Source organism: Carcharodon carcharias, chromosome 12 (genome assembly GCF_017639515.1).
Source record: "Carcharodon carcharias isolate sCarCar2 chromosome 12, sCarCar2.pri, whole genome shotgun sequence".
NCBI classification, from domain to species: Eukaryota; Metazoa; Chordata; class Chondrichthyes; order Lamniformes; family Lamnidae; genus Carcharodon; species Carcharodon carcharias.
The window spans coordinates 14,165,304-14,182,669 of NC_054478.1; the positions used below are offsets into that span (position 1 = coordinate 14,165,304).

Consider the following 17,366-nt stretch of genomic DNA (forward strand, 5'->3'; position numbering starts at 1 on the left):
AATCGGTGTCGGTTTTGGAATTTTCAGTTGACCCTCAGCCTCAACAGCTTTTCGGAAGAGAAGGTTCCAGAATTCTAGCGTCCTTTCTGTGAAGAAGCTTTCCTGACAACACCCCTGAAGGGCCTAGCCCGAATTTTAAGGATTTAAGAAAATTTTATTCATGGGGTTTAGGTGATGCTGCCGGCACTAGCATTAATTGCCTGTCCCGGATTGCCCTTGAGAAGGTGGTGGTGAGCCATGGCCTTGAATCTCTTGAGTTTTATTGATATAACTGAGTGGCTTGCTTGGCCATTTTAGAGGGCAGTTAAGAGTCAACCACATGGCTGTGGGTCTGGAGTCAGATGTAGGCCAGACCGGGTAAGGATGGCAGATTTCCTTCCCTAAAGGACATGAATGTACCAGACGGATTTTTATGACAATCTGGTAGTTTCATGGTGACTGTTATTGATGCCAGCTTCTTATTCCAGATTTATTTAATTAACTGAGTGTAGATTCTTCCACTGCTGTACTGGAATTTAAACTCCTGTCTGCAGACAGTTAGCAGGTTTCTTGATTGCTAGTTTAGTAACGTAACCGCTATTTAACCTTACTCGTGAATGCCCCCTTGTGTTGGACGCCTCCACCCCATCAGAAAAAATATCTTATCTTTATCATTCCTGACAATTCCTTTAATCGTCTTAAACAGCTTAATTAGTCCATGCCCAAATGCAGCAAGATCTGGACAATATCCAGGCTTGGTCTGACAACTGGCAAGTAACATCCATGCCACACAAGTGTCAGGGAATGACCATCTCCAACAAGAGAGAATCTAACCATTGCCCCTTGATGTTCAATGGTATTACCATCACTGAATCCTCCACTATCAACATCCTGGGGGTTACCATTGACCAGAAACTGAACTGGACTAGTCATATAAATACTGTAGCTACAACAGCAGGTCAGTGGCTAGGAATCCTGCGGCGAGTAATTTGCCTCTTGACTACCCAAAGCCTGTCCATCTTCCAGGCACAAGTCAGGAATGTGATGGAATACTTCCCACTTGTCTGGATGATCTGCTGTTGGAGATGGTCGTTGCCTGACACTTGTGTGGCACGCATATTACTTGCCACTTGTCAGCCCAAATGCAGCTCCCACAACCCTCAAGAAGCTTGACACCGTCCAGGACAAAGTAGTCGACTTGACTGGCACCATATCCACAAACATTCACTCCCTCTTTTTGCCGCCCCCGCCCCCTTTTGTTTCCACCTACTCCCACCCCGCTCTTTCCCCTCTACCCCACACTAACCCCCCACCCCTGCCCCGACCCCTTGTCCCGTTCCCTCTCTTTCCCTGCAAAGGTCTCCCTTGGTCACAGACCCAGGTACAGGCAGGCAAGAGGACTCGGCTGCTGTGTTGACAACCTGGCGATTTGTGGGCGGTCTGTCTGACCAGTTTGTCTATCTTTCAGGCTGGCATCGTGCAACTGTTATGGGAGGACCACTCACCAATTATGTACACAGGGAGCCTTGATGGAGCTGTGCGCATCTGGGATGCCCGATCAGGAAGAATGGAGAGTGAATGCTGTGGCCATGCAGCAGAAATCCTCGACTTTATGGTGAATAAGTAAGTGTCTCTGTCTCTGTTTCAGCCTTTTTATCACTAGTAGCCCAGCCCCATCAGGACTGGGAAAGATCGAAAACAATCCATCTTGGTAGTCCCAAGACTGAAGGCATTTTGCCCCCACCACACACACACACACACACATTCCTTAATAACTTCTTTCTCCAAAGTAATGGAAGGCTAGTGCTTCTGTTACAGGCCTGGTAATCCAGAGTCTGAAGGTTCAGAATTCACCAGAATTTGAAGCCAATTTTTAAAAAAATCTGGAATAAGCTAGTCTCAGTAAAAGTGATCATGAAGCTGTTAGATTCTCATAAAAATGAACTCGTTCATTAATGCCTTTTTAAATGAAAAGAGAGACTTGCATTTTCATAGCGCCTTTTATGACTACCAGATATTTCAAAGTGCTTTACAGCCAATAAAGCCGTTTTGAAGTGTAGTCACTGTAATAGTGTAGGAAACACAACAACCAATTTGTGCACAGCAAACTCCCCCAAATACCAATGTGAAAATGACCAGATAACCTGTTTTTTGTGATAATGATTGAGGGATAAATATTGACCAGAACACTAGGGATAACTCACATTGTGTTCCTCTCCGCATATGTTCCCAGACCTGCTGAGTTTTTCCAGCTCTTTTTGTTTTTGTTTCAGATTTCCAGCATCCGCAGTATTTTGCTTTTACACTAAGGAAAACTCCCCAGCTCTTCTTTGAAACAGTGCCCTGGGATCTTTTACATCAAACCAAACAGGCAGATGGGACCATGGTTTAAAGTCTCATCTGAAAGGGAGCACCTCCGACAGTTCGGCATTCCCTCGGTACCGACCCTCTGACAGTGCAGCATTCCCTCGGTACTGACTCTCCGACAGTGCGGCATTCCCTCGGTACTGACCCTCCGACAGTGCGGCGTTCCCTCGGTACCGACCCTCCGACAGTGCGGCGTTCCCTCGGTACCGACCCTCCGACAGTGTTGCGTTCCCTCGGTACCGACCCTCCGACAGTGCGGCGTTCCCTCGGTACCGACCCTTCGACAGTGCGGCGTTCCCTCGGTACCGACCCTCCGACAGTGCGGCGTTCCCTCGGTACCGACCCTCCGACAGTGCGGCGTTCCCTCGGTACCGACCCTCCGACAGTGCGGCGTTCCCTCGGTACCGACCCTCCGACAGTGCGGCGTTCCCTCGGTACCGACCCTCCGACAGTGCGGCGTTCCCTCGGTACCGACCCTCCGACAGTGCGGCGTTCCCTCGGTACCGACCCTCCGACAGTGCGGCGTTCCCTCGGTACCGACCCTCCGACAGTGCGGCGTTCCCTCGGTACCGACCCTCCGACAGTGCGGCGTTCCCTCGGTACCGACCCTCCGACAGTGCGGCGTTCCCTCGGTACCGACCCTCCGACAGTGCGGCGTTCCCTCGGTACCGACCCTCCGACAGTGCGGCGTTCCCTCGGTACCGACCCTCCGACAGTGCGGCGTTCCCTCGGTACCGACCCTCCGACAGTGCAGCGTTCCCTCGGTACCGACCCTCCGACAAGTGCGGCGTTCCCTCGGTACCGACCCTCCGACAAGTGCGGCGTTCCCTCGGTACCGACCCTCCGACAGTGCAGCGTTCCCTCGGTACCGATCCTCCGACAAGTGCGGCATTCCCTCGGTACCGCGCCAGAGTGTCAGTGTGGATCTTTGTGCTCAAGTCCTGCAGTTGGACTTGAACCCAGAACCTTGTGACTCAGCAGTGAGAGTGCTACTAACTGAGCCTTTAACTCACCCGGTTGTGGTTTATAGCTGACTCCAGCTCCACACATGGCTGTGCTCTGCAGCTCACTCTGTCAAATTACCCACTGGTCAAGAAGAAAACCCATTAGCAGGAATGTTTACTGCACAGAGGAAGGTCTTTGATTCTGTTGTTTAAGAGCAACTCACCTCGTCACGCTTTCCTGCCTTTTCCCCCTGGAGCCATGCAGAATTTTTCCCTTCAGATAATTATCCAGTTTTGAAAGCCATGATTGCATCAGACTCCACCACACCCTCAGGAAACGCATAACCACTCTGTGTAAAAAAAAAAAGCTTTTCCTCATGTCGTCATTGCTGCTTTTTCCAATCAACCTAAATCGGTGTCATCTGGTTCTCAACCTTTCCACCAGTGAGAATGGTTTCTTTTTATCTGCCCTGTACAGACCCCTCATGATTTTGACACCTCTGTCAAATTAAACCACCTCTTAGAGCAAAAAATACCAGCCTTACCAGCAATGCCCACATTGAAAGAATGAATTTAAAACTAAAAGTAGCCAGTTCTATCTTTTAATTTCCTGACATTGTGAATACAGGAGTATTAAGCACATAGCAAAAGGAAAAACAGAAAGAAATACCTGGAGGAACTCAGCAGGTCTGGCAGCATTGGCGGAGAAGAACAAAGTTGACGTTTCGAGTCCTCATGACCCAAGGGTCAACTGTGCTCTTCTCTGCCGATGCTGCCAGACCTGCTGAGTTCTTCCAGGTATTCCTGTTTCTGTTTTTGTTTTGGATTTCCAACATCCGCAGTTTTTTGCTTTTATAACATAGCAAAAGGATGTGGCCATTCAGCCTGTCAAACCTGATCCACCATTCAATTAGGTCGTGAAGCCTTCGGTTGTACACTGTCTCTTTGTGAACTCATTTAATCTGAATCAGTTCATCTGATCTTGAGCCCATTCCCTGTGGTCACACTGAACAATTTATGTGCAGACTTCTATGACTGTGGAGTGTCAACATTTTCTAAAGCTAGGAGTAGGGATACTCCTCAAGGCTAACCTCACCATCTGATTTTAAGGCCATTGCCACTTTAATCATCACTGCTTGGACTTGAGCCTGCTATTGAGTGAACGTGTCAAAAGACTAAAGGTTGAGAGGAAGTAAAGCCCGTAATAGAGTTCAGAAAGGAGATCGGTAAACATTTGAAGAAAAATTTCAAAGGGCATGGCAATGAGTATAAGCTCTGTCAGTGAGCCAGAACAAGCACAATGGACCGAATGACCTCCTTTCGCAGAACAGGCTCGAAGGGCCAAATGGCTTACTCCTGCTCCTAATTCATATCTTCCTAGTTCACATGTTCATGTTATAAGATTGAAAAATTCATCAATTTCTGTTAGAGACAGTGGGCCTCAGGACAGAATGTTACAGGTTGAAGCCCCACTGCAGAACTTGAGCTGACAATCCGGGCTGACACTCCATTATGAGTGTTATGATCCTTGGCCAGACCCCGGGTCATGGACGGAGATCCGGTTAGGGACCAATAACGTTTTGTTTAAAGTAGATAAGGTTCAATGTTCAAGATGCTTACTAAGAGAATAAAGCCACAAGATCCCATGGGTTATGAACAAACAAAAGTTATATAAGTTCAGAAAGATAAAAAAATTTACAATATATCCTATGTCTAACATTCAAGGAAGTACGAGTTACGTGTGAATTAATGGGCAAACTGTGGCTGGATGCACCACATGACACAATAGGTGACAGATGTGACCAAAACTGATTCCATGGATTTCTCCGCAGCCCATCCAGACGGTTGTCACATTGTGAGCCAGCCAATCTCACTGAAATTTTGCCTTTCTCACAAGGGTTTCCGATCTCCACACTTGCAGATTTTGCCTTGGAATTCTCTCCAAAAGTCATTCCCACTCACATGGCGTCAACAATGGTCCACCTTGCCGGGTTTCAGTCTCACCTTCTGAGATTCCTTTCTCCTGGATCCCCTTGTATACTCAACCTTCACCTTCCACACACAATCTCAGATCTTTGGCCTTGCCAAGCAGAACACCACTGCTCCAAAGGGGTACTTTTGTCCCAGCGGCCCATAGCATGGAGTCACCAACCTTTGGCTGTTTTCCCAGATCTTCAGAGCTGCCCTTGTGTCCACTTTTCACTCAAAGTCTGCTCCCTGCAGCTCTCTCTTGAATTTGGAGCCTAATACTCTGCTCCTTTCTTATAACTTTACTTAACGGGACCTTTTCCTGTCCCTGGTCTTCATCCTTTACCTGGACTACCTGTTGGGACCTTCTCCTGTGTCCTGCTTCCTGGAGCACACTCACTCTGCTGCGCTCCGTATCGGGTCATCTGACCTGCCTCTTCACCTGTTTTCTCTTTCTCCTTCTGCGCACATGCGCAGGGCCAGTCCCTGGACTGAAGAACGTTAAAAACCCCAAGCTGCGCATGCGCAGCCATTTCCCAGCCGGTGCTTGCACAGGAGGCCTGAGGTTTTTTGCAATCCCGACCTACGAGCTAAAGAGGGCAAGTATTTGAATTTCTTAACATCGAGGGTGTTACTCTCTCAGCAAAGGGATATTAAACATCCCCGTGTAACTGTTGGAATATGATCAGGGAATTCTCTAGCTGGATTAAACACTAAAATAAAAGCAAAATATTGAGAATGCTGGAGATCTGAAATAAAAAAAAGAAAATGCTGGAAGAACTCCTCAGGTCTGGCAGCATCTGTGGAGAGAGAAGCAGAGTTAACGTTTTGACTGCAATATAACTCTTCTTTGGAACCAAAAATTTTTCCAGCCTTTTGTTTTTCTTTGAATGTTCCAGGTATCCTGGCCAACATGTAGTTCACTGGTTAGGCCTCTGCTGCAGTACTGTGTCCAATTCTTGGTACCACACTTGAGACAGAATGTCAACCCCTTGGAGTGGGTGCGGTGGAGGTTTGCCAGAACAGTACCAGGGATGAGGAACCTATGTGAAGAATCTAGGACAGTTCTCCTTGGAGCAGTGAAAGTTATGCGGAGATTTAGTAGAGGAGTTCAAAATCACTAAGGGTTTTGATAGGGTAAATAAGGAAAAAAATGTTTCTGGTGGTAGGAGGGACAGTAACCAGAGGGACACAGACTGAAGATAATTGACAAAAGAACTAGAGGGGGAGATGAGGAGAAATGCTTTTTACACAGTGAGTTGTGATCTGGAATACACTGCCTAAAAGGGCGGTGGAAGCAGATTCAATAGGAACTTTCAAAAGGGAATTGGATAAAAAGAATTGAAAACAAGAAATCAGCATGATGACAAGGGAGAGGGCCTAATTTGTTAGCTTGTTCACAGAGCCAGATGTGATAGGCCAAATGACCTCCTGTGCTGTTGAGTTCTATTCCTCATCTAATACTAACCAAAAAAATGCAAATACACTTTATTGGCAGTCACAGGCACAGAGGAGCTGCTCTGGTCTCTGAACTCATTGCCTGGGAAGAGCTTTGAGATGTCCTTTAATTGTGACACACTTATAAACCACCGTGACCCTTTCCCAAGGCTTTTACCCTGTATGAATCATTGAAGTGGGATGATATTGGTGAGTGTGTTTGTGCTGTGAGTGTTTAATAGTGGGGGGGAACCTACCCCAGCTCTCACTGTGAAGCTGACTGTTAAATAATTCTCAGGAGTTCTGGTGTGACCGATTGGTTTATCTCCCTGTTATAACAGGAGCAGTTGGAGGAGGCAGTGCTTTTGAACCTGTGGTTCTTAAAACTCTTTACCACTGGGGTCTTTTCCAAAAACTTTAGCAAGAAGTTAGCAACAGTGGAGGAGCAGAGAGATTTAGAGGTCTGTGTACAGGAATCACTAAAAGTTGGTGGTCAGATGTAAAACTAATTTAAAAGGCTGTTAGAATGTTTTATTCCAGAGGATTGGAATGTAAAGGGATGGAAGTTGCGTCACAGTTCTAGTTAAACCCCATGTTCAATCCAGGGTAAAGCATCTCAAGAAGGATATACAGGCCTTCAAGGGATGCAGCACAGATTCACTAGGATGATACCAGAGTTAAAATATGAGGACAGGTTGCATAGACTAGGCTTGTATTCCCTGGAGCCGGCCTCAGCTGGAGTATTGTGTACAGCTCTGGGTGCTGCACTTTAGGAAGGATGTGAAGGCATTGGAGAGAGTGCAGCAAAGATTCATGAGAATGATTCCCGGGATGAGGAACTTCAGTTAATAAGATCAGTGGGAGTAGTTAGGACTGTTTTCCTTGGAGAAGGTTGAGATTTGATAGAGATATTTAAAATCATGAGGGGTCTGGACAGAGGAGGTGGGGAGAAACTGTTCCCTCTCATAAAAGGATCAAGGATCAAGAACGAGAGAGCACAGATTTAAAGTAATTGGCACAAAAAGTAAAATTGATATGGGGAAAGAAAATTTCACCCAGCGAGTGGTTGAGACCTGGAATGCTTGAGAGTGTGGTGGAGGCAGGTTCAATTGAAGTATTGATAAGGGAATTAGAACATTATCTGAAAAGAATGTGCAGGGTTACGAGGAGAAGTTGGGAGAATGGTACTAGGTGAATTACTCAGAGAGTTGGTGCAGACACAATGGGTGAAATGGCCTCCTTCTGTGTCATAATAGTTCTGTGATTAAGGACTGACCTAATGGATTAAAAACAGAAAATACTGGAAAAATTCAGGTCTGGCAGCTTCTGTAGAGAGAGAAACAGCTGATGTTTCCAGTCCAGTATAAGCCTTCTTCGGAAAAGTCATATTGGACTCGAAACGATAACTTGATTCTGCCACACCTGAGTTTTTCCAACACTGTCTTATATTTCACATCTCCAGCAGTATTTTGCTTTTATTTTCTGTTTTTAGTTCATTTCCCCACGTTCCCAGTTTTGCTTGGGTATAAATCTGAGATCTTTTTGTTATTCCCCCAACAGGGAGGCATCCGTGATCGTCACTGCTTCCGGAGACCGGACCGCAAAAGTCTTCTACCTACAGCGGCCTGAGCGGTAGAACCAGCATTGACGCTTTTAGTCACTCTCTCCCCCTTACAGACTCGGCAGCTGCAGCACCTTGTGTAACCTGATCTGGCCTGTGCAACAGGGACTATTCTTTCTGATTGACTTTTTAAAAAATATTAATAAAAAAAATTTGAATTTTTTGCTCTCAGTTTAAATAAAAGTAAGTTTTGAAACAGAAGCAGGAAAGAATTTCCAACCTTTGAGAACCTTTCCCGAACAGCCGGTAGGTCCTGGTGTAATTGCTGTAAGAGATTGCTCTGTACCATCCATGCTGGAATTCTCAGCACTACTCACCGTGGAGGGAACTTTACTCTGTATCTAACCCCGTGCTGTACCTGTCCTGGGAGTGTTTGATGGGGACAGTGTAGAGGGAGCTTTACTCTTGCTATCTAACCCTGTGCTGTACCTGTCCTGTGAGTGTTTGATGGGGACGGTGTAGAGGGAGCTTTACTCTGTATCTAATCCCGTGCTGTACCTGTCCTGTGAGTGTTTGATGGGGACAGTGTAGAGGGAGCTTTACTCTGTATCTAACCCCGTACTGTACCTGCCCTGGGAGTGTTTGATGGGGACAGTGTAGAAGGAGCTTTACTCTGTATCTAACCCCGTGCTGTACCTGTCCTGGGAGTGTTTGATGGGGACGGTGTAGAGGGAGCTTTACTCTGTATCTAACCCCGTGCTGTACCTGTCCTGGGAGTGTTTGATGGGGACGGTGTAGAGGGAGCTTTACTCTGTATCTAACCCCGTGCTGTACCTGTCCTGGGAGTGTTTGATGGGGACAGTGTAGAAGGAGCTGTACTCTGTATCTAACCCCGTGCTGTACCTGTCCTGGGGCTGTTTATAATTTTGTAAAACTTTTTTCAGCCCTGAGTTGCTGCAGTTAGTAATGTGAACATGACCTTTGATTTTTCTTGTTGGGAAGGTTGTTGATGCTCCAGCATGATGTTGGAGATTTTTGCAAAAAATATTTATTTGCTTTTGGGATAGGTTACTGAGCAGAGAGCAGGGCCTATCACACACTCTCCCTTTCCTATAACAGTGGCAGTGAAATGGACACATAAATCATGATTGGTTCCTACTCCTGCTACTGTCCACCTCCATCATTCAATTTCCCTATTTCTCACCCCCAAATAATTGGCCCTTGGATAAATACTTGAAAAGGAAAATTGCAGGGCTGAGGGGAAAGAGCAGGGGGAGTGGGACTAATTGGATAGCCGTTTCAAAGAGCCAGTAAAAGCCAAAAGTGGCCTCCTGTGCTACAGGGTGCGCTGTAAGATTCTATGAGCCTGTGCCTACTGCAGTTTGTTTGGTGCCTCCGTGTTGGAACGTGAAATGTGCTGGTCTGCAGAGTGTGAGATGGTGTATCCCCAATACGGAACTCCCATTTAAAGTGGATGTGTGATGAAAGCTGCTGGCAATGGGAGTCTCCATCACCTTCTTAAGGGAAATTAGGGATGGGCAATAAATGTTGGCCTAGCTGGTGATGCCAACTTCCTGTGAAAGAATAAAAAAATGATCTAAGTTGGGAAATTGGCGCTTGAGAGATTGTGTTCCAGCAGTCAGTCAACAGCAACTTGCATTTGCATAGTGCCTTTAGTGTAGAAAAGTGCTTCACAGGAGGGTAATCAAACAAAAATGGCACCGAGCCACATAAAGTGCTGTTAGGGCAGGTGACTAAAAGCTTGGTCAAGGAGGTGGGATTTAGGGAGGGAGAGGTGAGTTTTGGAGCATTTTAATGTGGAAACCTGAGTTCAGGCCCTAGACCGTTGTATTTGTGTCCGCCATTGGTGGAATAATGAAAATTCTGATTCCAAGAATGTCAAGACAACATTGATTGAATAAGTCAGAATATCCTTTTTATTGCCTGCTGTATCTGAGACTCGTGCTGGTTCTGGGGAATTAAATTCTGCAAATCCATCTACCTTTTCCATGAAAACCAGAGACTGGTAATTTATCATATTTTCTCCACACTGATTGTTCTTGGATTTGGGAGTTGAAGGCTGGGTAGTGCAAACCCCTTGATCTATGTGACCAACATTGAGGGTGATGGAACAGCCCATTCCCCAGACTTCACAGTATCTGAACACAAACAATATTCTAACATTTCATATTTTACTAAGTAACTATTCTGTGGGAATGTTTCTGCCCTTTACGGGTATGAATTGATTTGAGATTTAAAACTTCTCCAAGACAATCGACATTTATATGATGTGGACACTTTATTTTACATAAAGAATGTATACTTGCCCCTTGTGATCACAAACCATCTGAAAAATGTCAGCTGCTGGGTCAACCATTTCTGTCCAGAAAGAATTTCCCCAAATCCACATTAAGACGTTTGATGAAGTCCCATAAGAGGGACTTTAGGTAAATCTGAAGCTTATGGAATGGAAGGCAAATTATTGATCTGGTTAGGAAAATGGCTGGAGACAGTAAGGACAATTGGCAGAGTGTGACTTGTGTCTGCATTGTGTTAGGACTTTAAACTATTCATATTTATTAGTGACTTAGGTGGTGGGATGGAAAGTCATACCCAAATGTGCTGATGACACAAAGACAGGTGACATTGCAAGCAGTATAGATGGGAGTATAAAATTACAAATATATTAATATTAAATGAACAGACAAAACTGTGGCAAATGAATTTTGTTGTAGGCAAATGTGAGGTCATCCATTTTGCATCTAAAAAGTAAAGAGCTTTGAAGTACAAAACTTTTGTATATAAATAGTCCTTTAATAGTACAGAACTTGAGTATTGGAAAAAAAAGAGACATTGAGACTTTTCATCTTGCACTCATCAGGACACTTTGCATGAATACCAATATAAGGGGAAAACAACAATTTATACTGTATGAGAAGAGAGTGCTAATTGGTTGGGCAAATGGACTCATTGGTAGAGGCGTTGCCATGGGGAATGCACCAGTGATGGTGACTGACAGTTAACTGCTAAGCATTGTTTGAAATTTAAACCAGGCAACTTGACCCTGATTGGTCAAGGCATTGCTTTGAGGAATGAGTCAGCGAATGGCTGACACTTGTTTAGCTGAAACAGCTGCACTGTGAGAAATAAAAACAGAAAATGCTGGAAAACTCAGCATCTGTGGAGAGAGAAACAGAGTTAACATTTCAAGTCTGTATGACTCTTCATAAAAATGTCATGTACATGTTCTTTCCGTCTGCAACAAACAGGGCCCTGTGTATTAATATATGTAGCTGCCAGTACACACACACATGTCACACTGTGCGCTCGACTGACAATCTTAACTTGGTTGTCAGCCTAATTCTTAGCACACTGAGGAATTACATCTAATGTTGGACACTGTGTTTTGAGTTTTGCAAGAACAGGCTGGTTGGGCATGGTCTATACCTTGCCCCTTGCGAACAGCGGCTAAGACATGCTGTTTGATATGATCTGCCTCTCTTTTTGGGATGTACAGCCTACATACCCAGAGTCACACTGGCACTGAAATTCATACGTCACATTACTCACTTGTGTGATAGGAAGAATGTCTTTTTGGCTTGACGGCAGCATCCTGTTAATGGGTATTACCACTCGTGTCAGCTAAACTAAATAAGCGACAGACATTTACTGACTCATTCTTCAGGACAATACCTTGAGCAATCATGGTCAAACTGCCTGGTTGAAATTTCAAACATTGCTTGGCAGTTAACTGCCAGTCACCATTAACTGGTGCAGTCTCCATAGCAGAGTCCACTTGCCAACCAATCAGCACCCTTTTCTCATAAAGTATAAATTGTTGTTTCCCCCTTTTTTGGTATTCTTGTGAAGTGTCCTGATGAGTATGAGATGAAAAACTTTGACAGTCCCTTTTTTCAGCAGTACTCAAGTTTTATATAGAACATTGACTTTGTAAATAGCGTAAAGCTAGAAATGGTGAAGGTCCAAAGAGACTGAGAATCCAGGTAAATGGATCATTAAAAGGTCACAAACAGCTACAGATAATAACCAAAAAGGCTAATGGAATGCTAGGTTTATCTATGGAACTAGAATACAGGAGGGTAGAAAGTCAAGCTTGAGCTACACAAAGCCCTGGTCAGGCCATACCAGAAATACCGGGAGCAGTTCTGGGCCCCACACCTTAGGAAGGATCTATTGGCCTTGGATGGAGTGCAGTGTAAATTTACCAGAATGATTACATTACATGGGGAGGTTACACAAACTAAAAGGTTGGATTCCATGATTTGATCAAAAATTTCAAGATATTGAGAGGAGTGGATAGGATAGAGAAATTATTTCTCTTGGTTAGGAAGTCTAAGGGGCATAGCCTAAAAATTTGTTTCCAGACCTTTCAGATGTGAAGTTAGGAAGTATTTCTGCACATATAGACTCTAGGGGGTAAATAGTGTCCTCCTCTTCCTGTGAGGTCCTGTGTGCAGACATCCATGTGAGAGCAGTGGGACCAGCCTCCACTGTCAGATAGCCCACTGATTGAGGATTGCTGCTCTCCCTGTCAGTGAGTTCTGGCCTGCACAAGCTTTGTGTTGAAGCATCCTAATGTCTGTGTATCATAGGCACAGCTATCAGTTTTTAGAATATTACAGCTCTGGCTTTGGTGCTGGCTCTCTGAAAGAACTATCAAATTAGTCCCACTCCCCCGCTCTCTTTCCGTAACACTGCAAGTTAGTTTTCTTTTCCTTTTCAAATATTTATACAATTCCCTCTTTAAAGTTACTATTGAATCTGCTTCCACTGCCCTTTCAGGCAGCGCGTTCCAGATCATTTCAACTCACTGCGTCAAGCACTTCTCATCTTGCCTCTAGTTCTCATGTCGGTGCTCTTAAATCTGTATCTTCTGGTTACTGACCCTTGTGACAGTGAAAACCATTTCCCCTTAATGGCTTTTTCTGAACCCTTCACATTCACCATTTAGGCAACAGCACAAAGTCTTGCCACAGTGGTACAGGGTTTTGATGCGACCACATCTGCGGCAGAATTTTGCCGTCAGCGAGCAGGGGGTGGGGCCCTCTTGCTGACACGTAACATGATGCAGGAAGATGTCACCTGACGTCACCCCGCCCCATTTAAATCTTCAGGAAGGCGGGGGCGCAGCAAAATCAGCAGTGCACCCACCGACCTGTCAGTGGCCAATTGAGGCTATTGACAGGATCATTGAAACAATTAAAGGACCTGCCGGGCCAACCTTAAGGTTAGTGGGCAGGCCAGGAGCTCCGGCGGCAACTAGAGAAAACATGAAACCTCATCCAGTGGCGGGATGAGGTTTCATGCAGGGTTTTAACATTTTTAGTAAAGTTATTATGTTAATTATGAACATGTCCCATCTGTTGTCACATGAGGGGGACACGTTAGGGAGTTTTTTTTTTCTATTTTTAATATTTTTAAAAGCGGAAGTGATCTCCCTGAGGCTGCACTCTCGCTTTTGGGGAATGCCCCACCCTCGCCTGCACAGGAAGTGTATAGCGCTTCCTGCCGGACGTCAGGCTGGACAGGCCTTAATTGGCCCCGCCCACGTAAAATGGCAGCGGGACCCGCTTCTCCAGTGGGGATCGGCTCCCCGCCCGACAGGCAGAAAATTCTGCCCCTGGAGTACTGTGTGCAGTTTTGCTCTCCATATTTAGGGAACGATTATACCTGGACTGGAGACGGTACGGCGAAGGTTCACTAGATTGGTCCCTGGGATGAGGGGGTTTGTCCCATGATGAGAGGCTGAGCAAATTGGGCCTATATTCTCTGGAGTTTAGGAAAATGAGAGGCGATCTCATTGAAACCAAAAAACCTCTGAAAGGGCTTTGATAGGGTAGACGCTGAGAAATTGTTTCTGCTGGTCAGGGAATCTAAGACACGGGGGCACAGTCTCAGGATCAGGGACAAACCCATTTAGGACCAAGATAGGGAGAAATTACTTCACTCAGAAGGTTGCATATCTTTGAATTCTCTAATCCGGAAGGTTGTGGATGCTCCACTGATGAATACATTGAAGGCTGGGTAGACGGATTTTTAGTATCACAGGGAATCAAGGAATATGGGGAGTGGGCAGGAAAGTGGAGCTGAAGCCCCAGGATCACATTGAATGGTGGAGCGGGTTTGATGGGCCGATAGTCTACTCCTGCTTCTACTTTTTTGTGTTCTTGTGAGCACTTGGGCATATTGCTATCCAAGGCTCCATAAAGTAACGTTTAAACAGAACATGCCAGTGGATAAGGAATCGAAGTGAATAGGCCTGATTTGCCTGGGATTTGAGGGTGGTCAGGCATGGCTGAGTTATGCAGGCTGTAATTTTAAGGCCCCTAATTTTCAGAACACGGCTCCCTGCTGGTGTCTGCTAGTACTGTCCCTCAGCATCACAGATACTGAAAAAACAAACCTTACAGCCTTCCAAACATGGTTGGACCTTGTTTAGTTTGGACAAACTCAACCTTGTGAGATAAGAGTTGAAGAAACAGCCTGGTGAAGTAATGTTTCAACAATTGTCTGGGTCAGTGCGGTAGATGAACTATCCTGAATTATATATATTTATACATTCTTGTAATAAATAGATCTTAAAGCATGTTTTCTTGGGAACTAAGTACAAGGGATCATGCTGAGTGTTTTGACATGTTTTAGTGCGATATTAAACTGAGAATCCATCTGAATGCTGTGTTTAGGTGGAAGTGCAGGATCTCCTTGGCCCTATTTGAAGGGAGTTCTTTGGGTGTCCTGGTCCACATTTCTCCTTCAGCAGCCGCCTGCGTTTGCCATGCTGCCATGATAGCAAAGTCTCATCAGAGCGTCACTACAGCATAAAAATTCCTCTCCCACTAAGTTTAGTAAACCTGGTAACAGCACTCAGTTCCAGTTTGAATTTGATCCAGGAATTGTCCAAATGCCCCTTAATTTTAACCCTTATTGCCAAAGAACCCAACACCAGTAAATTCATGCTCCATCTTTGTGTATTAATTTGCTAAACAATTGAATGATACAGCACAGAAGGAGGCTATTCAGCCCATCATGCCTGTGTCAGCTCTGTGGTAGAGCTATCCAATTAGACCCACTCTCCCTGTTCTTTCTCCATCATCCTCTAAATTTTCCCCCATCAAGTATTTATCCAATTCCCTTTTAAAAATTTTTATTAAATCTGCTTTCACCACCCTTTCAGGCAGCACATTCCAGATCACAACAACTCACTTGGTTAAAAAATAGTTTCTTCATGTCACCTCTGGTTTTTTTGCCAATTACCTTAAATCTGTCTCCTCTGGTTATTGACCCTCCTGCCACCGATTACTCTATCAAAGCCATTCCTGATTTTAAACACCTCTATTAAATCTCTTAACCTCCTCTGCTCTAAGGAGAACAATTCCAGTTTCTCCAGTCTCTCCACTTTAAATGAAACCCCTCATCCCTGCTCCCATTCTGGTAAATCTCCTCCGCACCCTCTCCAAGGCCTCAGTATCCTTTGTAAAGTGGTGCACAGAATTGAACACAGTTCTCCTTACTGAAGCCTAATGGGTGTTTTATAAAAGGTTTAACATGACATTTTTGCTTTTGTACTCAATTTCTCTGTTAATAAAACCAAGGATCCTATTTGCTTTCTTAGCAGCTTTCTTAACTCGTCCCGCCAACTTCAAATATTTGTATACATACGCCCCCAGGTTTCTCTGTTCCTGCAGTCCCTTTAGAATTATACCATTTATTTCTTGTTGCCTCTCCTTATTCTTCCTACCAACATATATCACTTCACATTTCTCTGCATTGACTTTCAACTGCCAGTTTGTCCATGTTCTCCTGAAGTCCATACTAACCCCCTCGTTGTTTACAACATTTCTGAGTTTCTTATATTGAAATAGTGTCCTGTGTGCCTAAATCCGTCATTAATATAATATCAAAAAGAGCAGTGGCCCTAATACCAATGCTTGGGGAACACCACTGCACTTATTCCCTGCAGTCTGAAAAACAACCCTTCACCATGATCTATTTTCTGTCCCTTAGCCTGTCTTGTATCCATTGCTGTCACTGTCCCTTTAATCCCATGGGCTTTAATTTTGCTAATGAGTCTATTATGAACTCACTGATGGAACCTTTCTCTTAAGGACCATTTCAAATCCTAAGTCTATCAAGGCTTCACAATCTACAACAACCATACTCAGTCTTCATGTAATGAGGTCTCTCAGGTAAAGCTGGCATACTCCTGTGTGGTATCTTTGCCAGTAGCCGGTTCAGGAGTTGCTCATTCTTTGCTTTGTGTCAGTACTTATACCAGATAAGTGCCTAATTTGACCTAGAGGTCCACATTCTCTTGAATCTAAAGCATCAATTGTTGGGAATGCACCCGGTTCAATTCTTTATGTAGATTGTCTGGCCATTACTCTTTATTGCTGAAATTCTGCTAACCATTGAATCTTGGGATGCTTGTCACCCATCCACCTTTTTTGTCTTGTTAATCCATTCTCAGGATATGGATATCATTGACAAAGCCAATACCTTTTGCCCATCCATAGTCGTCCTTGAGAAGGTGGGGGCAGTTCTTCATTTTAAACTGCTGCATCCAAAGGTGTTCCCACAATGCTGTTGGGTCGGGAGCTACAGGGTTTTCACCCAGCAATGATGCTTGAGTCTTTCCTGTATCCATGTTACCTCACACATGAGGACTGGCAATTTATTGTGATTATGGTTTCTTCCACCTTCTTTATTTATTTGTCCTTCCATTTCCATTGTTTTAATTCTGGTTATCTTTGCCACTATTTCTGAAGCCATTTCTGTCCTTGTTGGAGATTCGTCGTTTTGAACTTCTCACTTACAGAATTGTCTCTGTGGTTTGTTATTCCTGTTCCTTCTGAATCAACAGCTCTGTCTCTGATCCACTGTCTGGCAATCACCCATTCCCTTTCTGCCTGTGCACTCTTTACCTGCGGTGTGACCACCTCACTGTATGTGATATCCATGAAGATCTCATCTTCAAAATGAGACAGAGGTGTTCCCAAATTTTTACTTCAATAAGTTGACTTCTCCTGGAACCCTGACTTCCGGTCACTGGGGTGTCAAGCTGGTTAGTGACTAGTTAATGGCCACACGCA

The 17,366-nt window shown here is 44.8% G+C and overlaps 1 protein-coding gene across 4 annotated transcripts in view; it reads left to right on the forward strand.

Moving 5' to 3' along the window:
* The window catches only part of LOC121285151 (angio-associated, migratory cell protein), a 33,855-nt gene extending 25,377 nt beyond the window's left edge, over positions 1-8,478 (forward strand). For all 4 annotated transcript variants that reach the window (XM_041201393.1, XM_041201392.1, XM_041201396.1 and 1 more), the window contains 2 exons: positions 1,448-1,602; positions 8,256-8,478. In XM_041201393.1, coding sequence (XP_041057327.1) covers positions 1,448-1,602; positions 8,256-8,331 — 231 coding nt within the window. In that variant the 3' untranslated portion in view covers positions 8,332-8,478. The remainder of the gene's footprint in view (positions 1-1,447; positions 1,603-8,255) is intronic.
* The last annotated feature ends 8,888 nt before the right edge of the window (positions 8,479-17,366 follow it).